At 35.6% G+C, this 23347-nt stretch overlaps 1 protein-coding gene across 1 annotated transcript in view; it reads left to right on the top strand.

The window, feature by feature from the left end:
- Positions 1 to 23347, top strand: part of FAR2 (fatty acyl-CoA reductase 2) — a 160062-nt gene that overhangs the window by 77853 nt on the left and 58862 nt on the right. Inside the window, exon 2 of the mRNA XM_043969308.1 lies at positions 20237 to 20469. Within this exon, the coding sequence (XP_043825243.1) occupies positions 20281 to 20469 (189 nt within the window). The 5' untranslated portion in view covers positions 20237 to 20280. The remainder of the gene's footprint in view (positions 1 to 20236; positions 20470 to 23347) is intronic.

Raw genomic sequence — 23347 nt, 5'->3', positions numbered from 1 at the left:
CTAATAGCTTAGATCCAATTTTCAATTTTTTAATTGTTTTTATTTTTATTTTTTTTGATGAGGCAGTTGGGGTTAAGTGACTTGCCCAAGGTCACATAGCTAGTAAGTGTTAAGGCTCTGAGGCTGGATTTGAACTCAGGTGCTCCTGACCCCAGGGACAGTGCTCTATCCACTGCTCCACCTAGCTGCCCCTGGCTAAGCAATATTAAAAGATTAAAAGGTATCAATGTCTAATAGTTAAAGGCTCATTTTAGCATTCCAAAAGACCATCCATTTGCAGTACAATCAACCTCTAATACTCATTCAGACTAGATTTCTGCTATAGTGAAATCATGTCCTATGCACGTTCTCATGAGATAAATTACAGTGTTATTCCCCCATACTTTTTGATGTTATTTTGAACATGACCATGAGTTGATTTTAGAAATAAAATAATACCCCCTAGTGGCTGGTATTTATAATTACAACACAGCAAGACAAGGTTAACAAAAGTGGACATGTGGGACAAAGATGAGAAGGTAAAAGTATGACTATTAGTGCCAGAGGATGTTTCCTTAAACAACAAAATTTTGTGTGAATTTTTCAGAAGACTGCACTCTGCTGAGAAGTTAAAGCAAATAAGATGTGGGGAATGCAGCTGGAAGAGATCTAATCAGAATTGAGTGCAAATAAATAGTCATGTAGTTAGAAGGGTAAAAAAGAAATGTGAACTGAAACTATCAGAACCTCAGAAGAGAATTCATCTTGTAGAAGGTCAAAAAGATGTACCAGATTATGTGTAAACCTTGGAAAATTATCATTTATAGAACACTGATATAAAAATATTTGTTTTTGGAGCACCAGAATAAAAGTATGAACATAGACATTATGGACTCACATGGGAAAAGTATGAATATTGTGCGCTTTGTTTTGTTTTAATTCATAAATTGATTTTAATTAAATTACTTATAATATCACAGTCTATTTTACAAGTGTATGAAGATATATGAGACAGTGAAAACTAGACATGGGGTTGGAAAATGAACTCTACCAAATACAGGAGGCAAAAAAAAGAAGTGGAGGCAATGAAGGTGAGGGAAAGGGGGAAAACGATGACATTTTACAAGGTGAGTTCCAATCGTATTTATACATGGAAAGGGGTTTCAGCTTCTTTCTTTGTCTTATTCTGGGTTTAGGAAGCTTAGTCTGGTCAGTGGAGGTTGGTCACCAGGTAGGAAAAAATCATCTGGCTGCCTGTACAGAGATGGTCATCTGGTGGTTATAGGTGTTTTGTTTTGCTTTATTTTGTTAGAGCTGCTGGTGCCAATAGAGAGTGTGTGGAGGACAATAAAACAGATTCCCTCCTCCATATTCCCCCCAAAAAAACCCGAAACCCTGGAAATACACACACATCCTCTTCAAAAACATAGAAGAGTCTCACTATGGACACACTTGTAAGGATGTTGTCATCAAAGAACTTGGTTTCCTTGCTAACGTTCCTAGTTATGACTTTTGCTGGCATCATCTGGGGCTCTGGCACTGCTTCTATCAAGGACTGCCAGGTGTTTGCGGAATGAAGAGTTTGAGGCCAGATTTGAAAAATGCCTTTTAAAACTTACTTTTTGTTCCAAAGGATAGATGAAGATTGAACTTTTTCTCCCAACCCATACATTCACTAAACAGGTTGGTCCCCAGGGGGTAGCTTGTGATATCTCTGCCTCAGGCTTCTAGAGGTACTCATGAATGGATATTAGGTTCTGTCAAATGTTATCAGCTCCCTCAGGATGGGGGTCAAGAAAGGGAAGAGAATAATCACTTTGATATAGTGCCCACTGTGTACTAAGCTCTTTATAAATATCACATTTGAGGTGCTTTTATTATCCCCACTTTACATTTGAGGAAACTGAGGCAAATAAAGTTTAAGTGATTTTCCCAGGGTCGCACAGCTAGTATCTAAGAATGGATTTGAATTTCAATTACTAGTGATTACTGCCCCAATTCATTTGCCACTGATAGCTGGTGTCTCTCCAATATTATTTAACTAGTTGATGTCCTTTCAATATCATCGATGAACAATTAACATCAATTAGCTTTTACAAAGAGATATTAATATGTATAATATGTACACATGTGTGTGTATCAAGAGCCAAATTAGGAAACACTTTCCTCTATACCTTAGTTCTTAGGGAGAGTAGACTCAAACTTAAAGTGATAGTTATAAATCCACCACCAAATTCATTCCTGGGTTCAGTATAGCTACAGAAATTATTACTCCTTTGCTTCCAGAACAGTGTTTCTGATACAAGGTAGATTTACTGTTGCTCTAGGTCACACAGATTGTTCCTTGTGACTGTCCTGGCTCCTTACCTGGCTTGGTAGCCACAAGTTACCTAATATGGTCATTTTTACCTTTACCTCATCTCTCATATCCAGCTCTTTCTCTCCCGTCACACAGCCCGCATCCAATTTAAGACCTACAATAAGGCAAGGATCTGCCATGGCAACGTATCAGAATTGGTTTCTATTTCTGGATAAATATAATTGAAAGGTTGTTGTTACACAGAGCTGAATTGAGCCTTTTGTCAATCTGCACCTATCATTTATCAGTATATACTCTAGAATCAAGGGGCAGCTAGATGGTGTAGTGGATAGAGCATTGGCCCTGGAGGTTGGAGGACCTAAGTTCAAATCCCAACTCAGATAATTACTAGCTACATGACCCTGAGAAAATCATTGCCCAATTGCCTTAAAAATCTGTAGCCATCTCCAGTCATCCTGATATGTATCTTGCCACTGGACCCAGATGGCTCTGGAGGAGAGAGTGAGGTTGGTGACTTTGCACAGCCCTCCCTCACTTAAATCCAATTCACTGCAAGTAATGACATCACCCTGATGTCATGGTCCTCTTTGATAATGAATGACAAACAACAACAACAATAACAACAACTCTAGGATTGGGCATCAGGGATACAAACACACAGAATAAAATAATACCTACTTTCAAAGAGCTTACATTCTAACTGGGGAGATGTACATATATAAGTATATCCAGAGTAAACATAAAGAAAATAAATGCAAATTAACTAAATTAGTTAAATTAAGGACAGTGAGGTAGTATAGTAGATAGAGTACCAGGCCTGAAGTCAGGAAGACCTGAGTTTGAATCCATCCTCTGGCCATGTGACCCTGGGCAAGTCACAACTTCTATTGACATCAGTTTCCTCACCTATAAAATAGGAATAGTAACACCACCTACCTTGCAGGGAAGAGCAAATGAGATAATATTTGTAAAAAGTGCTTAGCACAGTAACTGGCATATTGTGGGCACTATATAAATACTTATTCTCTTCCAAATTAAGAAGGTAGTTTTCTACTTTTAGGTACAGATCCCTGTAGAGTTTTAGCTTCTCCCAAGATAGAAGGTCCGCTGACTACTAATGTTTTGAAAAGATGATGAAAAACTTCTGGCAGATGGACACTTCTGACTATATGAGGGTTCTTAGCTCCTTTTTATTGGAAAAGAAAGGACCAGGACAATGTCAGCAGATCTAGAATCAGAGAAAGAATGTGTATAGTTTGGGGATAGAGGGATATGTCATACCATCTCTCATTCTCATTCCATGATAGGTCCACATTCTAACCATTGATAGCCTCAATAATGTCTGTTAGTCTGCTTCTTGAGTATAGTAAATCATTGCTGCCAACTGCTTATGTCCTCCATGATTCTTTTCAGATCAAGTCATAATTTTAACTCTTCAGAGAACATTTTGCCCCATAGTTCATATCCATGTAGTATCACCAAGAGAATCTGGAGGTTAAAGAGATGACCTTTTGCAGAATAACATTGGAATCACTGAAAATGTTTTGAAATTTACCAAATGCAATCCAGCTTAAAATCTCTTCTAGGACTAAGTTCTAGGCCCAGTTCATTAATTATCTGAAATATTTATTCTTCAGTCTTCTAATAGCAGAGGGGGGGAAATAAGATGAAAGTCTGATTCCTAAAGAATTTCTGGTACCTTTTAGGAACTGTTTTCTAGCACTTCAAGAAATTAAAGTAAATACAGTCCCCATTTTCAGTATTTGAGTATGTGACACTTGTCATTTTATAGCTTTGGGTCTTCAGGGTAGCATTTCATTTGCTTAGTAGGGTGCCTGGTAGGTACTTAAGTGAGTGCTAGGCATTATGACTGCCAACAGTCTAAAAATTATGCTTCCCAACTAACAAGGACCTTTTTTGGGTGTAAAGAACTGAAATATAATAAAATAATAAATTACCTTGTTAATTATGTTTTCTATTTTCTTAGAAAATGTTATTCATTAATAATCTCTTTGAAGACAGGGACTCTCAATTTTTAATTTTGTATTCTCATCACAGTATTTTGCATATAGTAAATGCTTAATAAATACTTGCTGAATTTAATGAATCTAATCATTAATTATAAATTTATGAGATTTTTAAAGAAGGATATAATACTGAGTAATATTTGAAGAAGTATGACTATAATTTGCTATTTTCCAGATTAAATTTCAACTGTTATTAGTCACTGTTAATTAATTAATTAAGCCCTAGTTTCTTTTTCTTTAAGGAGAAACTTTTAACTTGAGATTAACTATATTTAGCTAATATTTTTGAGCATTTATTCACATTTTTATGGTTTGCAGCAACCAGCTTGGACTTAAGAATGGCTTGACATCAAAAATCTTTTAGTGATCATTTTCTTCATACTAGAGAAAAGCTATTAAATATTTGTTTAACATTCCTTTTTTCTTTCTCTGAAGACTTCCTCTTTTCACTGTAAGAGAATTCTTGTTTTTTCTTAGCCATTTATGTGCCTTTGGGGTTTCAGCTGGCCAGAGGGTAATTGCCACCCACATGTGTGCCCATAGTTGGGAAACTACATGACTCTCTCAGGTTCATGATGATCTCTTTCCCATCTGGAAATAGATTCCCTGGCAGTTCTGCTTGATTGTTTCCTCTCTTCTGTCCTTTGAAGCTGGCCTTGGCATGAAAGCTATTTTGTTCCAAATTGCTTAAAGTGACATATCGACCACCCAACAGCTTCAAAATTATTCTAACCCTGCTTCTTAAAGTTTGGGGTTTCTGTTGTTGTACATATCTGAACATATGAAAGCACATTTTGATAGAAATATATTTAAATATACATATCCAGTGATTTCCTCAGGGGATGATCACTTGGGAGAACACTATTTGGTTTGGGAAAAGGGATTAAATGAAAACAGAAACTGTAAAATGCTGAGTAATTTCTTTAGATTCTATGAACATTTAGATTCTATGAACATCCCTAGAACATTGCCTCAGTTTCTTTATCTTGAGGCCCCATCAATCTTTCCCAGTAAGGTTTAAAGTCGAGTTGTCTAGTATGGTATAGTATAGTATGGTATGGCATAGTACAGTATAGTATAGTAATGTTTGCCTTTGAATGTTGTATGGTACTGTGAAACACTTAATTATAGGATTTAGTAATAGCCAACAAGTGTTCTGTAGTTCTTCCTACAAGATCCAAAGTGATTAGGGGTGATTTTATTTTATGAGAAACCATTTGGCAAAACATGGGAAAGTATGGTTCAAAGTAATAAAAACTAAACTAACAAAAGATAATAAAGATAATAAATAGTATGGCTCAACATAACAAAAGTTCTTTTGAAGTTGTTTGTTAAGGTAATAAATGCTCCTTTGAAATTATGGGACTTCACCGTGCCTGTTTCTTTTTATGTGTTATCTTCCACAATTAGATTGTGATCTCCTTGAGAGTAGGGACTGTCTTTTGCCTTTCTTAGTATTTCCAGTACTTTGCATAATGCCTAGAACATAGTAGTTTATTGACTGACTCTCCCATAATTAATAATGAAAAAGTCTGTTGTAGGGAATAGAATACTGGCTTTGAAATCTGGAAGACCTGGCTTCAAATTCTGCCTCTGACATACCCCAGATGATGGGCAAGTCAACTCACTAATATTTTATGTTATTGATGAATTATCTTTTTGCAGTACTTAAGGGAATTCCTCATACTAATTAAATCATCTCTAATCCCAAGACAGTTGATGATAAATCATTAGGGAGATGTCCATGAAAGCAGAAATATGTTGTCTGCTAAATTAGCATAAAATCTGAGCTTGAATATGGCTCTAGAAGTATCAAAAAGTGCTTAACAGTTAGTTTTATCTGCCTGGTATGGTGATATCTATTTCAGCAAATACCTTAGAATCCATAAATTAGAATTTGAAAGAATTCAAAGAGTAGTCAATGTCAAACAGAATTTGTTCAGTCATCTTTCAGTCATGTCCACCTCTGTGACCCCATTTGGACTAAACACTATCTAACAATTCATCCAGAAAAAGCCAAAAAAGAATAAAAATTTTGGAGAAGGAAAACTATTTAAAAGGCTAAAGGAAAGACTACTTAAATATCATGAAGAGAATTTATTAATGGTGAGGCTTACTGCACTCTGATATATTCATTAAGGAAAAATAATGGAGATAGAATAATAGAGTTTAGAGCTGAAAGGGACCAGAAGCCATCATCTGGTCTCACCTTCTGTCCCCAACAGGAAAAAACATAGTAACTTAGGAATATATTTAGAGCTGGAAGATCTAGTGTTAGCCCCTTTCAGCATGCCCCTCTCCCAACTGGGAGCCCCTAACCTATTTCCTCTCAGTTTGACAAATTTCATAACATCTTTATGTACTTGGAAATAAACTGATCTTTGTGAGCACTGCTTTTCTTTGTAACAGGATTGGGTTTTTTTTAAACTTTATTTCACTGCAAATTACCTATTACATTTCTTTTAGAGATGAACTTTTGTCCATTATTCTAGACAGTTAGTTGGCACAGCAGATAGACTGCTGGGCTTAGAGTCAGGAACACTTGAGTTCAAATTTGGCCTCAAATACTTATTAGCTGTGTGACCCTGAACAAGTCATTTAATAACTGCTTGTTTTCTCAAGTGTAAAATGAGGATAAAAATAGCATCTAGCTCCCAGAATTGTTGGGAGAATTAAATGAGTAATAATATTGTAAAGTACTTACCCCAGTAATTAGAAGATAGTAAGCTTTTAATAAATACTTTTTTTCCTTCCAGATTTATTCTTTATTTGAAATACCTTGCATTTAAGCACTTTTGTTTATTACATTTTCCAAATAATCTTTGAATATCAAAGCTACTTTTCAAAATTGTCATTTTTATTCAAATAATAAAAATAAGATAGAGCACTGGCCCTGGATTCAGGAGGACCTGAGTTTAAATCCAGCCTCAGACACTTGACACTTACTAGCTGTGTGACCCTGGGCAAGTCACTTAACCCCCATTGCCCCGCAAAAAACAAACAAACAAAAACCTTATACACAAAAAGGAACCGGGAGAGACACTATTATTTCAGTAATCTAGGTATGAGGTTCTAGAATGATGGCAGTATCAGAGGAAAGAAGGCAACAAATTCAAGACATGTTGCAAAGGTTAAATAAACAAACCTTGGCAACAGATTGGATATGGGATGTAAAAGATAGTGAGGATTTAAGGATGATTACTTGGTTACAAGTACTGGGAATATGGTAATTGCCTTCAGTAAACTCATTGGTGAGTTATAAGGATATATACCCCAAACACGTGAAGAGTTCCACTGGCAGAATAGGTAGATGAGAATAAGAGCTTTGGAGCACTTAAAGTTTGGTCAGACATCAAAAATGTCATGGTCATCCAGTGTATCGTTCCAACTTTTGTCTTGAGACTGGACTTCAATGACTCTGGAAGAGAGAGTAAGACTGACAACTTTGTGTAATTCTATTTCACTTAAATCCAATTCCCAAGGAAGTCAAGACATCACCCATGATGTCATTGGTGCTCATTGGAAATGAAGGACAAACAACAAAAGAGAAATGGAACTCACTGTTAAAACAATTAATAATTTAATAACTAATCAAAATTTGACATTTTTTATTCAAAATCAAGATCAATGAAATATACTTACATGTCTCCCAGATATATGCCATACCCTTAAACATTTTTTACAGTCTAATATCCTCTTCTCTCTCAAATGTTATTGTTCCTCTTTATATCAGTCTTTGTAAATGGAAATGCAAAAAGGCTTTTTCCCCTTTTGCTAAATGATAGGTTAAATGAACTTAGCATACATTGGTTATTGCTAAGTATCCTTACTGTGTTACTATTGAGAGGTCAATAATCATTGATTAAGTATGTAATTACACACTATTCTAAATTCTGGAGATACAAATAAAAGCAAAAAGAATAATTCTTGCCCTCAAAGAACTTGCATCCTTATAGAAGAATATAACCCAAAAAAAAAAAGAAGCTGGGGGAAGGGGCAGAGGCAAGATGGCAGAGGAAAGCCTGGGACTCTCTGGGCTCCTGACAAGTCTGTCCACATACCTCCAAAAAATGTCATAAGACAACTCCTAGAGCAGCAACCCACAAGAGAACAGAGTGAGACCATTTTCCAGCCAAAGACGGCTTAAATTAATTAATTAATTAATTAAATAAGCAGCAGGGATCATCTGCTGTACCAGTGGAAGAGAGTACCTCAGCACGTGGTACAGATCCAGCCCAAAACAGACTGTGCCTCTGGAGCCTCAGAATCTTCAGCATCAAAACACTGTTGAGGAGGGATAAGATGAAAGAAGATTGAAAATAGAGTAAATATCACAGGGAAAAAATAGGATGGAGGGAAACACAGTTAGCAATAGCAATAGTGAAAGAAATAGTAAGCAGGTTGCTATCAGAAGGATGTATGAAAAATGCAAACGATCAACAGAGAAAGAACTGAAGGTATCTGTATACAGATTGAAGTAAAAAAAATTTTGTTAGTTCCTCTTTCTAAAGTTATTTTGTCTGTTTTTCTTTCACAACCTGACTAATGTGAAGATGTTTTGCATGACTGAACATGTACAACTTATATTGAATTGCTTGATTTCTTAGGGAGGGGTAAGAAAGGAGGGAGGAAGAAAATTTGGAACATAAAGTTTTTTAAAATCAATGGAAAAATTTGGGGTTTTTTACATGTAATTTGGAGAAAATTCTAAATAAATGAATATTTATTTTAAAAAGGAAAAGGAAAGGGTCCCACTGTGGGTGGGGAGGGGTGGTGGTGGTGTTGAAGTCCAGAGATCCAGTTGAGCCAAAATAAGGAATAGCTGGTCTGGGTCCCTTTATTCATTGCAGAAAGTGTTTGCTTAGTGACTTCCAAATGTCTTCAGTATAAAATCCAAATTCCTTAGCTTGTCATTCAAAGCTTCCTATTGGGAAATTATTCTTAAATAAACTATTAAAGTTAATGGCAATAAACAAATCCATACCTCAGATTTCCTGGTTCATAATACAACTCAAAGCATATCCAAATTACATCCATATATTCAAGGTCCAATTCATCCTCTACCATATTCAAGTACTTTTGCTCCAAGCCATCTTTCCCTCCTATGATTTTTTATAAATAAATTTATTGATTTTAACGTTCTTTTAAAATTTTGAGTTCCAAATTCTTTCCCTCCCTCATACCACTGCATCACCCACTTAGAAGACAAGCAACTGATATCAATTATTCATGTAAAATCATATTAGCTATATCAATAGATAGATAGATAAAGAAAATTATACTTCAGAGTTCATTAGTTCTCTCTCTGGAAGTAAATGACCTTTTTTCATCATAAGTCCTTTGGAATTATCTTAGATTGTTCTACTGATCAGAGTAGCCAAGTCTTTCACAGTTGATCATGATTACAACCTTGCTGTTACTGTTCACAATGATCTCCTGGTTCTTCTCACAACATTTTGCATCAATTCAGATGAATCTTGCCATGTTTTTCTGAAACCACTTCCCTTGTTATTTCTTAAACCACAGTAATACTCTGTCATAATCATATGCTACAAGTTGTTTAGCAATTCCCCAACTGATTGGCATCCCCTAAATTTTGAATTCTTTGCCACCACAAATAGATAGATAGATAGATAGATAGATAGATAGATAGATAGATAGATAGATAGATAGATAGATAGACAGACAGACAGATAGATTCTATTCCTTTTTCTTTGATCTCTTTGGAATAATACCTAATAGTCCTTTGGGCATACTTCCAAATTGTCCTCCAGAATGGTTGGACCAATTCACAACTCCACCAACAGTTTAAGAGTGTACCTATTTTTTTCATCCTCTTTAGCATTTGTCATTTATGAAAGGTGTGAGGTGATACCTCAGAGTTGTTTTAATTTGCATTTCTTTAATCAAAAGTCATTTAGAGCATTTTTTCATTACTACTGATGGCTTTGATTTCTTTTTCTGAAAACTGCCTGTTCATATTCTTTGATCATTTATCAATTGGGAAATGATTCTTATTTTTATAAATTTAACTCAGTTCCCCACATATTTGAGAAATAATGCCTTCATCAGAGACATTTGCTGTAAAATGTTTTTGATTGCTTCATTTTCTATGATACTTTTTAGCAAAATGTAGTTTCTTTGACTATCTTGTTTAATTAGGTCTCTTTTTGCTTTTGCTTTTTCTGAGATCATGATTGCTACCCTTGCCTTTTTATTCAGCTGAAGCATAATTGATTCTGTTTCAGCCCTTTATTTTAACTCTGTGTGTCTGTTTCTAGTGTGTATCTTTTTTATAATATTTTATTTTTCCCCAATTACATGTAAAAACAAATTTTAACATTATTTTTAAAATTTTGAATTCCAAAATTCTCTCCCTCCCTCCCCTTCACCCTTCCTGAGATGCTAAGCAATCTTATATAGGTTATACATGTGCAATCATGCAAAACATATTTCCATATTAGTCATTTTGTGGGGGGAAAACTTAAACCAAAAAAAAAAAAAGAGAAAGTGGAAAATAGCATGTTTTAGTCTGTATTCAGACTCTATCAGTTCTTTTTCTGGAGGTGGATAGCATTTTTTATCATGAGTTCTTTGGGATTGTCTTAGATCATTGTATTGCTGGGAATAGCTAAGTCATTCACAGTTGATCAGAGTACAGTATTATTATGTAGTATTCTCCTGATTCTGTTCACTTCATTTGGCATCAGTTCTTGTAGGTCTTTCCCGGTTTTTATGAACTCATCCTGCTTGTCATTTCTTATAGAACAATGCAATGATGTACCATAACTTGTTCAGTGATTCCCCAATTGAGAGACATCCCCTCAATTTTCAATTCTTAGTCACTACAAAAAGAGCTGCTATGTCCATATAGATATTTTCTGGGGTTTTTTAAAAAATCTTTTTAGGACTCAAATGTGTCTTTTGCAAATAACATATTGTTGGATTCTAGTTTCTTTTTTTTCTTTCCTTTTTTTGGTGGGGCAATGAGGGTTAAGTGACTTGCCCAGGGTCACACAGCTAGTAAGTCTCAAGTGTCTGAGGTCAGATTTGAACTCAGGTCCTCCTGAATCCAGGGCCAGTGCTTTATCCACTGCACCACCTGACTGCCCCCTGGATTCTAGTTTCTAATCCATTCTGCTATCTACTTCCATTTTATTTGTGAGCTTATTCCATTCACATTCACAGTTATGATTACTATCTACATCTATTTTCTTTTGTTTATCCTCTCTATCCTGTTCCTCCTCAAAAGTCTTTTTTTTTTTTGCTTCTGACCACTGTCTCCCTTAATCCACCTTCTCTTTTATACCCCCCATATTTCTTATCCCCTTTCCCTCTTATTTCCCTATTGGAGAAGATAGATTTCTATACCCAACAGAGTATGTATATGTAAACTTCCCTCTTTAAACCAATTCAGATGAGAGTGAGATTCAAGCACTGCTACAATTACTCATTTTCTTCTCCACTATAAAAGGTCTTCCTTTGCATATCTCTTTTATGGGAAAAAATTTCCTTATTCTACCTCTCCTTTTCCCCATCTCCCAGTGCATACTTCTTTCTCACTCCATTTTTTTTAGGGGGGGGGGAAATCATCCTAACATAATCAAGTCACATTCATGCCTTTGTCTACATAGATTGCTTCTAACTTCCCTAATAATGGTAAAGTTCTTAGCAGTTACATGTATCATCTTCCCATATAGGAATACAAACAGGATGATTTTATTAAGTCCATTATGGTTATTCTTTTATGTTTACCTCTTAATGTTTCTCTTGAGTCTTGAGTTTGAATGTAAAATTTTCTATTCGGCTCAGGTCTTTTCATCAGAAATGCTTGAAAATCTTCTATTTCATTAAATATCCATTTTATTCCCTGAAGGATTACACTCAGTTTTGCTGGAGAGGTTATTCTTGATTGTAATTCTAGCTCCTTTGCCTTCTAGAATATCATATTTCAAGCCCTCCAGTTCTCTCATTTAAAAGCAGCTAAATTCCATAATTGGCTCCATAATATTTGAATTGTTTCTTTCTGGATATTTGCAGTATTTTCTTTTTGTTGTTGTTGGGGTTTTTTAGTGTAATAAACATTTTTATTTATAGTTTTGGGTTCCAATTTTTATCCCTACTTCCCTCCCTCCCCTGCTCCCTCCCTGAGGTGGCAAGTATATATGGGTTATATGTGTATGATTATGTAAAACATTACCATATTTATCATTTTGTACAAGAAAACTATTAGAAGAAAAATATGAAAGAAAGTGAAAAATAGCATGTTTCCATCTGTTCCATCAATATCAGTTCTTTCTTTGGAAGTAGATAGTATGTTTCATCAATAGTCCTTCGGGATTGTCTTAGATCATTGTATTGTTGAGAATAGTCAAGTGATTCACAGTTCTTCATCAAACAATATTGCTGTCTCTGTGCACAATGTTCTCTTGGTTCTTCTTACTTCACTATACATAAGTTCATACATGTCTTTCCAGGCCTTTCTGAAGTCATCCTGCTTGTCTTTTCTTATAGCACTATAATATTCCATCACCGTCATATACCACAGTTTGTTTAGTTATTCCCCAACTGATGGACATTCTTTGATTTCCAGTTCTTAACCACCACAAAACAAAGAGCTACTTGCAGAATTTTCTCCTTGACCTGGGAGCTCTGGAATATGGCTATAATATTCCTTTGAATTTTCATTTTGGTATCTCTTTCAGGAGGTGATTGATGAAGCCTTTCAATTTTTGTTTTACCCTCTGGATCTAAGATATCAAGAAAAAATTTATTTATAATTCCTTGAAATATGGTATCTAGGCTCTCTCTCTCATCAGGGTTTTAAAATTCTCTCTCCTTAATCTATTTTCTAGGTCAGTTGTTTTGTTGATGAGATATTTTCCATTTTCTTCCATCTTTTTCATTCTTTTGATTTTGTTTTCTTTTTTCTTTTTTTCTTTTTTTTTTGGGGGGGGGGGTGAGGCAAGAAGATGTCATATTATCTTGTAAGCACTTCTTAAATGAAAGAATTAGAAATTTGGGTGGGAAGTAAAATGTCATCATGACTACCTTTATTGGCAGTTGTTTATGGTGTAGTTTCTACATTACCATGCAGAGAGGAAGCCTGACATAGAGATAGAGTGACTGATTTGTTCAGGTACACCTAAGCTCAAAAAAATGCTGCCATACACTTACCAGCTATATGACTATGTGCAAGTCACAACCCCTCTGAGCCCTCCTTGAAGATTTATCTACTAAGTTATAAATAGGTAGCAATCTACTAATGAAGAAAGTTTCCACATTAACAAAAAGTGATAAATAATTGTATTCCCGAGTAGAATAGTCTATGCTAGATTTGTCAAAATTCTTTGGACACTGGGGAATGAATTCACAAGATATATGGAATAGAGAAAGACACTACAGTAGTGAAGTGGGAATATTTTAGATTTTATACTAACTAAAAATGACAATCAATAGAACATCCAGAATTAAAATTTATATGCCTACTTTTGTATCTCTCTCTCTCTCTCTCTCTCTCTCTCTCTATATATATATATATATACATATATATATATATATTTGCCCAGACATATCAAATGCATAGTCAATATGGATATTAACAGGCAGTCTTTCACAATCAATATTCTGTAGTAGATTATGTCTTTGCTATCATAAAGTTTACTGAAAGATGTATAAAATATTTTTTTCACTGTCTTTATTTCTTGTTTCTTATGAAAAAAAATTTATTTGGTTGAGCATGATACCATCTTAAAAGCAGTCTTTCAATAAAATGGTTCCCATCCATTCAAAATCATTCAAAATTCCTTGAAATATCTAACAACAGAGGAAAATGCTTATGGACAGTTTGTGTGGTGGGAGTGAAGAAAATGCAGTGATCAGGAAGCAAATACTCTATGGATCTCTTCCATTTCTCTGTGCCAGAATTTGAAACCCTATTATTTAATGTACATATTTTGCCACCTGGCAATGCTAGAGTTTTGATTCAGAACTAGGTTAGGTTTGGGGAATCTATCGTATTAGAGTCTAATTTTGTCCTGTAAAACTATGAGGAGGGTCAAGGCAGTTAATACCATATGAAGAGATTATGAAACTGTTCAGAGGCTTAAAAATGACCAGCCTAATTGGGAATGTGGAGAGTTTTACAACCACTTTAACTCTAGAGTTGACCCATCTGTGGGCCACCATATTACCAAAGTCATCGTAGTTTGACATGGTAGCAACACTAGACTTGGAGTTAGAAAATTCAGATGTGACTTCCAGCATACAGTTTGATGCAGAAAAAAATTTTCTCTGGCCCTGAGTTTCCTTGTCTGTGAGATGGGGGCTTGGGCTAGAATTATAGATTCTTGGAGTAAAAAGGCTCTCTAATCTACCATTTATCTGAACAGGATTACATTCTACAATAGAGCATTGGCTTAAATTTGTCTAGTAATCCAGGACCCGCTGATTCATTGCACTTTGGGAGAGCTCTGATTGTTTAGTCTCCTTTTCACAGAGCCTCTTTTCGCACCTTTTGTCCATTGTTCCTAGTTTTGCCTCCTGGGCCCAAGCAGAAGAAGTCTAATCCTCGTCTAGACAGTTATCCTGCCTCTTCAAGTCTTTTCTCCACATTAGATACTCTTATTCTCTTAATCAATTATTACAGTATAATTGATAGAAAACATTTCACTATACTCTTTGCCCTCCTATACAATATGAAATACAATATATTTGTATATGTACACATATACATGTGTGTATATATGCATATTATACACACATATGTGCATGCGTCTGAAAATGTATTTGTAGAACTGTAAGCTGAAGATAGAACGCAGAAATACATTAGTTTAAAAATTATTTCTTATATATAGCAATGACTTAGAGATACCAACTAATATTCAATTGTGAAGGAGAGATCTCCTGTAATTTATCATGGTGAGGTATATGAAAGAGAAAGGCATTGGCTAATTTAATAATTTCATTCTTCAAAAAGATCTAAAAATCTCTACCTGCATTAATTCACATCTCTTCCTTCTCTCCTGAGTGCCTCTATCAATTTCTTGCTCCAGATTAGCATCAGTCACTTCTATTAAGAAATAAAGGTTTTAAATGTAAAATAGATCATTTTGATTATATAAAATTAAAAAGTTTTTGCACAAACAAAACTAATGTTACCAAGATTACAAGGGAAGCAGAAAACTGAAAAAGAATTTTTAAAAACAAATATCTCTGATAAAGGCCTCATTTCTCAAATATATAGAGAACTGAATCAAATTTGTAAAAATAGAAATCATTTCCCAAATGATAAATGGTCAAAGGTTCTGAACAGGCAGTTTTCAGACAAAAATCAAAGCTATCTATAATCATATGAAAAAATGCTCTAGATAACTATTAATCAGAGAATTGCAAACTAAAACAACTCTGAGGTATCACCTCACACCTATCAGAGTGGCAAATATAACAAAAATGGAAAATATTGGATGTGGGTAAGCTGGGATGCTACTTCACTGTTGGTGGAGTTTTGAAAAGATCCGGACATTCTGGAGAGCCATTTGGAACTATGATAAATGGCTAGAGAACTATGCATACCTGTAATACCACTGCTAGGTTTATATCCCCAAAACATCCCCAAAAAGAGAAAAAGGCCTATTTGTACAAAAATATTCATAGCAGCTCTTTTTGTGGTGGCTAAGAATTGGAAATCAAAGGAATGCCCATAAATTGGGGAATGGCTAAACAAGCTATGGTATAGGATGACGATGGAATGTTATTGTGCTATAAGAAATGACAAACATGATGGTTTCAGAAAGGCATAGAAAGACTTATCTGAATTGATATATAGTGAAGTGAACAGAACCAAGAGAGCATTGTATACAAAGACAGCAATATTGTTTGAATGAAGAACTGTGAAAGACTTAACTATTCTCAACAATACAATGATCCAAGACAATCCCAAAGGACTATTGATGAAACATACTATCCACCTCCAAAGAAAGATCTGATATTGATGGAACACAGACAGAAGCATGCTATTTTTCACTTTTTTTCATTTTTTTCTTTTATTTAAGTTTTCTTATACAAAATGACTAATATGGTAATGTTTTACATAATTGTACATGTATAACCTATATCTGATTGCTTACTGCCTCAGGAAGGTGTGAGGGGTAAAAAGGAAGGAGGGATAAAAATTGGAACCCAAAACTGTAAATAAAAATGTTTATTACTTTAGAAAAAGAAATAAAAATTTTAATAAATGCTTGAAATAGCATATCTTCTGAAGTCTCTGTGGGTAGCATCTTTCATCATTTTCTAAGGCAGCTGTATTTAGACTAAGAACCTTAACCAATGATTATGTGTTTTTAAGGGAATATAATCCTGTTGTCTGAGGCCAGAAGCTCCTTTGATGAAACAAAGATAAGACTCTGATTATACTGACAGACCTCAGGTGTCAGAAAAACAACCTTAAATCCTCCGTTTCTACAAAGTTTTCACTGAATTTTTCTAACTTTTTGAGATGAATCCATGTACTTCTTTCACTAAGCCAATCAATCTTTTAAAAAGTAATAATAAGTGCTATATAATATAAGTAATAGTAGGTGCTAGGAATTATTAATACTGCTGTTCTTTTGTGCCCATTTAAACTCTTTCATTCAGAATTCTACAAGAACAATGTTCTTGTTCAGTTGTGTCTAACTGACGCCATTTGGGGTTTTCTTGGTAGAGATACTAGAGTGGTTTGCCATTTCCTTCTCCAGCTCATTTTACTGATGAGGAAACTGAGGCAAACAGAGTTAAGTGACTTGCCCAGGATCATGCAGCTAGTAAGTATCTTAGGCCAGATTTTAACTCAGGAAGATAAGCCTTACTGACTCCAGACCCAACACTCTATCCACCAAGCCATGTATGCACCCCTACAAGAACATGAGGGATATTTATGGTCTAATGTTTCATCAAGTTGAATTTTTAGATATTTATACATTTCTGAATCATTAAATTTAACATTAGCCAAAATATTTAAATTGAATGACAACCATTATTTTTGTCATGTGCATACAATAAAACTACATTATCCATTCGTCCACTAATGCCCAACCTGTACTTCATCATCAACTTGGAGGTGACCAATCAAAAACTATTGCAATAGTCCAGGTATGAGGTAATGAGAGCCCGTACTGTGGTGGTGGCAGTGTCAGAAGAGAGAGGGGACATATATGAGAGCAGTTACACAGGGAAATTGATGGGACTTAGCAACAGATTGAATTTGGGAGGTGAAAGTGAGTGAGGAGTTAAGGCTGACACTGAAGTTGAGAGCCTGGATAACTCAGAAGATGGTGACACCCTTGACAAGAATAGAAAAGTCAAAAGATTTCCATTTTTGCCACATTGAGTTTAAGATAGGTCTACAGAACATCCAGTTCAAGATGTCCAATAGTAGTTTGAAATGTCAGACTGGAGGTCAAGACTGAGGTTAGGGCTAGATATCACCAGTATAGAGATGATTGAATCTGTGGGAACTGATAAGAGCACCAAGTGAAATAGTATAGAGAGAGAAGAAAAGAGGGCTAGGGACTACAACGGTAAATAATAGTGAGGTTAGTAAAAATGCACATTTTGAAAGTATTCAAAATATTTTTAATAGATAGCTTTGGGGGCTTTAGAATAAGTCATTAGGCTTATGAAATTATCCTTTAGCTTTCTACATTTACATCTATAAGAATCATAACAATTATAACTGCTAGCTGGCCCAGCAGGTCTAAGACTTTCCCTTTCTCCTTCACTCTCTGAACTTCTGAATGTGGTCTAGCTAAAATTTAGTCCTGGGGAAGCCTGACCATCAAACAAACAGAAGGGTTAGACTCCCTTTATCACACTCTGGCTCAATAGATTTCCACCCTGGAATCTCTGGAGAAAATTCCTTAAAGCTTAGATTTTGGCACACATCTAGGGTCTCCCCAAAGGGAGAGAGGAGAAGTGTGTTTAGTGTACAATGGAAATCAGGTACCAGATGGGTATTTATTTCCTATACACACACCAAAAAAGGCCCAGATGGGGGGCAGCTAGGTGGCACAGTGGATAAAGCACCGGCCCTGGATTCAGGAGGACCTGAGTTCAAATCCGGCCTCAGACACTTTACACACTTACTAGCTGTGTGACCCTGGGCAAGTCACTTAACCCCAATTGCCTCACCAAAAAATTTTTAAAAATTAAAAAATAAAAGGCCCAGATTTAGCTTGCACTGATGATATTATAGCTTTCATGTGAGAATAGCTGCTATTTTGGCTGATGGGAAGGAAAATGGGGCTGCCTTCTCTGCCCACCCTCTAGGGGTAGACATCAGTACCTGACATGATCTATAGTTGGGCAAAGTAGAAACAACTGAGAGTGATTCAATTACTTTTTAAAGGTCCACTGCCAGCAATTCTACCTTTCAGTAGCCAGTAAGGCAGTTTCTCCTCCTTAAGCACAATTAAATAGGTGCCATTGTAAAGGTGAGGAAACTGAAGCTGACTTCAATTTAATATTTAGTGATTTGAGGAATGTCACATAACTAGGGTCTGAGGCAAAATTTGAACTCAGGTCTTCCTTAATTCTAAGTCCAGCACACTAGCCATTAAGCTACCCAGATGTCCTCTGAAATTGTTTTGTTTTCTTTTTAAAGAAGGAAGTGTGCTCTCTCTCTCTCTTTGATTTTGTTTTGTTTTTGAGGTAATATTGAGTTTTATCCGAAAAGGAAACTGAAAGCAAGCAAGTTTAGATCCCCTTAGTGGACTCAAGCCCTCCTTCTTCAAATAAGGATTAGCAATTGGAGGATGTCAAAGCTATTCTGTTACTTTTCACATTTCTCACTCTAGAGTGTAGTTTCACACTGTAAAACTGGGCCTGGTGTGTTTTTTGGACCTCAGTTTCCTCAGGGTCAAATTAATTACATAGCTACCAACTAAATCTTTCTAATGTACAGATTTGACCACAGTTTACCCTTGCTTAAAAATCCCATGGTTCCACAAAGGATAAAAAAATTAAAATTCTTTAGCTTAGCTTCTATCTTCAAACAATTCAGCTCCAACTTTTTTTGCCCTTATTTCACATTATCCCCCTTTTCACAAATTCTGTGTTGCCGCCAAAACAGGCAACTATTTCTGATCTTATCCACTACTCTCCCATCTCTGTGCAATCATGCAACCTGTCTCTAATGCCTAAAAGTGCATTTTTTCTATATCTCTGTTGAAATCCTTTCTTTAAAAGCCAAAGCCTATGCTATCTCCTCCAATGGAACCATCTCTGATTCCCTCCAGCTAAAAATGATTTCTCTCTCTTCAATTTTCTTGGAACACTGTCTGCTTTGCTTTTTTTGTATGTGCATTATCCTCCCCACCCAATTAAATTGTAAAGTCCTAAAGGGTAGGGACTATGTAATTTTTCCTCTTGGTATCCACAGTGCCTAGCACAGTCTTTTGCACATAGTTGACCCCTATTAAATAACTTAATTTATTTAATTGAATCTATAAATAAAGAGACTACAGTGAAGGATCTTTAGGTCTCTTTTAGTGCTATAATTCTATGATCATTGCTCAATATAATATTAAAGCACTGTTATCTTATGTACAGGGGGAAAAGAATATTAGTAAGTTTGGTTATAATCTAAAGAAAATTTTACTGACCTCATAAATTTGAAAACAAAATAAGGAGATTAAGTAAATGATACTTTGACTCTTGTACCTTTGATCTATTCCCTGATACCCTTATCATGTTGGGTCAAAAACCTGAATATCACATTAAATCTCACCACTGGCATCTGGTTTTTAAAGCATGTGATAGTTAAAGAAATATTTCCAGAATTTCTCTATTCTACCAGAAACTTTTTCATGAATCCCATATTCCAGAAATTCCTAGAGTGTCAGTTTTGGACCTTTCTTTGTACTTTCAGGTACCTCAATCAGGAAGCCAGCAAGAAGAAAGTGAAAGATCACCATGTCTGTAATTGCAGCTTTCTATGGTGGCAAGTCAATACTCATCACTGGAGCCACAGGCTTCATGGGCAAAGTGTTGGTGGAAAAACTATTTCGTACCAGCCCAGACTTGAAAGTCATCTATATCCTTGTGCGGCCCAAAGCTGGACAGTCTCTGCAGCAGAGGGTTTCCCAGATGATCAACTGTAAGGTAGGTTCCCAAAACATTTGCATCATTTCGATTCTCTGGACCTGTTTCCTCAAATATAAAACATAATTATTTTATTAACAGGATTGGACTAGATAAACTCTAAATTCATTTCCAACTCTAGAATCCATTATTCTGAGTGCAACTGACTATGTTGCCATTTCACATCCTTGAACTGAAACAGAAATCAGTCATTTTTTTTTTCGTTTTTGGTTTTTTGGTGAGGCAATTGGGGTTAAGTGACTTACCCAGGGTCACACAGCTAGTAAGTGTTAAGTGTCTGAGGCCGGATTTGAACTCAGGTCCTCCTGACTCCAGGGCCGATGCTCTATCCACTGCACCACCTAGCTGCCCCAGAAATCAGTAATTTTGAATGGGACTGATAGGGAAGATAAAACAGCAATTTAGCAATTCTAATTGGAGAAATCTGTGTGACTAGCTCAAAAAAGCTAAAAGAAAATTGGGCAATTGATAAATACAATCTATGCTATAGAAACTGCCATATTTTGGTCTATGGAAATCATTATTTTATATTTTCCACAGAGAATTCATATTAGTCCCAAGTTCACGCAAACCATGCTAGAGCTTCACCACTCAAGTTTTAAGAATTTTTTTAACCCTGAAAATTTATTCATTCTAGACCACTTGATATTCAATTATACAAGCATTTATTAAGCATCTACTATATGCAAAACACTGTAGTAGGTACTAGTAATGTAAAGACAAACAAGAGTCTCAGCCCTCAGAGGCAAAATAAAATGTATACAAATAAATAGATAAAATGTATAAACAAAGTCATAGGTGAGACAAATTATGGAATGGAAGTAAACACTGAATTAGCTTTTCCAACAAAGTTCCTAGAAAATGGACTATATATTTTACATAGGAAAACTTGATATCTAATATCATAGAAAAATGTTTCTACATCTTCATTCATCTCTGTAAAGACCTGAGGGTCCCAGTAGTTCAAAAAGAGGGAAATATAATTTTTAAGACACTGGGAAACTGTACTGCCCAATGCATCTTTGTGATAGCCTGAAGGTACAGAGGAGAATGAATGATACCTGAGATCTGATTGCTTGCAAACAAGATTGGCTATTTTTCTTTTTCCTTCCATTATCCTTAAGATTCAGAATTCCCATTTGCCAAGTGGGTGATTGTGTTGGTATGCAGCTGTGAGAGCCTAGTCTGACCTGAAAGTAAGACTTACAGGTTACTCTGTGTGTGTGTGTGTGTGTGTGTGTGTGTGTGTGTGTGTGTGTGTGTGTGTGTGTGTGTAAATCAGACTTCCAAGTTACTATATTTAAAGGGACCAAGGGGTGGAGAGGGAGGAAGGAGAGGGCACACTGGACAAAGAATAAAAGATGTTGGGTCCTTCTTGAAAATTATCCCATGCACAAGAAGAAACAAGGTGGCTACTGGGGAGGTAGCTTAAGGAAATTGGCATCTGGCAGTCACCTGTGGATATTATATTCCCTTGCCACATAATTATACAGTAGTATATCTGTAAGTCAAGAAAAGCAGTGCACAAGTGAGTTTGAACTGTAGTCACTACTGCAGTCCCTCAAGTATCACATGTGGGGTAAGAAGATGTCATATTATCTTGTAAGCACTTCTTAAATGAAAGAATTAGAAATTTGGGTGGGAAGTAAAATGTCATCATGACTACCTTTATTGGCAGTTGTTTATGGTGTAGTTTCTACATTATCATGCAGAGAGGAAGCCTGACATAGAGATAGAGTGACTGATTTGTTCAGGTACACCTAAGCTCAAAAAAATGCTGCCATACACTTACCAGCTATATGACTATGTGCAAGTCACAACCCCTCTGAGCCCTCCTTGAAGATTTATCTACTAAGTTATAAATAGGTAGCAATCTACTAATGAAGAAAGTTTCCACATTAACAAAAAGTGATAAATAATTGTATTCCCGAGTAGAATAGTCTATGCTAGATTTGTCAAAATTCTTTGGACATTGGGGAATGAATTCACAAGATATATGGAATAGAGAAAGACACTATAGTAGTGAAGTGGGAATATTTCAGATCTTATACTAACTAAAAAATGACAATCAATAGAACATCCATAATTAAAATTTACATGCCTTCTTTTGTATCTATATATTTTTTTGCCCAGGCATATCAAATGCATAGTCAATATGGATATTAACAGACAGTCTTTCACAATCAATATTCTGTAGTAGACTATGTCTTTGCCTATCATAAAGTTTACTGAAAGATGTATAGAATATATTTTTCACTGTCTTTATTCCTCGTTTCTTATTAAAAAAATTATTTGGTTGAGCATGATACCATCTTAAAAGCAGTCTTTCAGCAAAATGATTCCCATCCATTTAAAATCATTCAAAATTCCTTGAAATATCTAACAACAGAAATAACTTTGTTCAGTGATCATAAATGTGAGGTGAGACATAAAGTAGGAAAATGTACACTTGTTTAAAGTTTTTGCTATTGCTGTAGATAAGAGTCAGCACAGGATTCATGCTGAAGAGCTGTTTGAGTGGTGAGATCCTCCAGTTGCTTCTTTTTGTGGATGGCATTGTGTTGGTTGCATCAGGCCTTGGAACATTGTGGAGCCTACTGGAAGTGATTCATAATAACTCAAAAATATCAGCCTGACCATTTACACAGGGAAGACCAATGGTATAAAAAAATGTATGTTGCCCACCTATAGAAATTGTTCATGTGAAGAGATTTTGGGTTAGGTACCAAAAAACAATATAGCATTCAAGGATCACAAGTAAGGCAGTTTATTACTCACAGACATGCAAGCATATGGCTCCCTAGGGCCTTAGGGCTTTAGTCCACAGGAAAGCCCAGTGGCTCTGGCATTCAGTGGGATGCATAGCACAATCTAGAGT

The sequence above is a fragment of the Dromiciops gliroides genome, chromosome 5 (genome assembly GCF_019393635.1).
Source record: "Dromiciops gliroides isolate mDroGli1 chromosome 5, mDroGli1.pri, whole genome shotgun sequence".
NCBI classification, from domain to species: domain Eukaryota; kingdom Metazoa; phylum Chordata; class Mammalia; order Microbiotheria; family Microbiotheriidae; genus Dromiciops; species Dromiciops gliroides.
The sequence above is the reverse complement of the archived record's forward strand: the minus strand, read 5'-3'. Positions and strand labels throughout refer to the sequence as shown.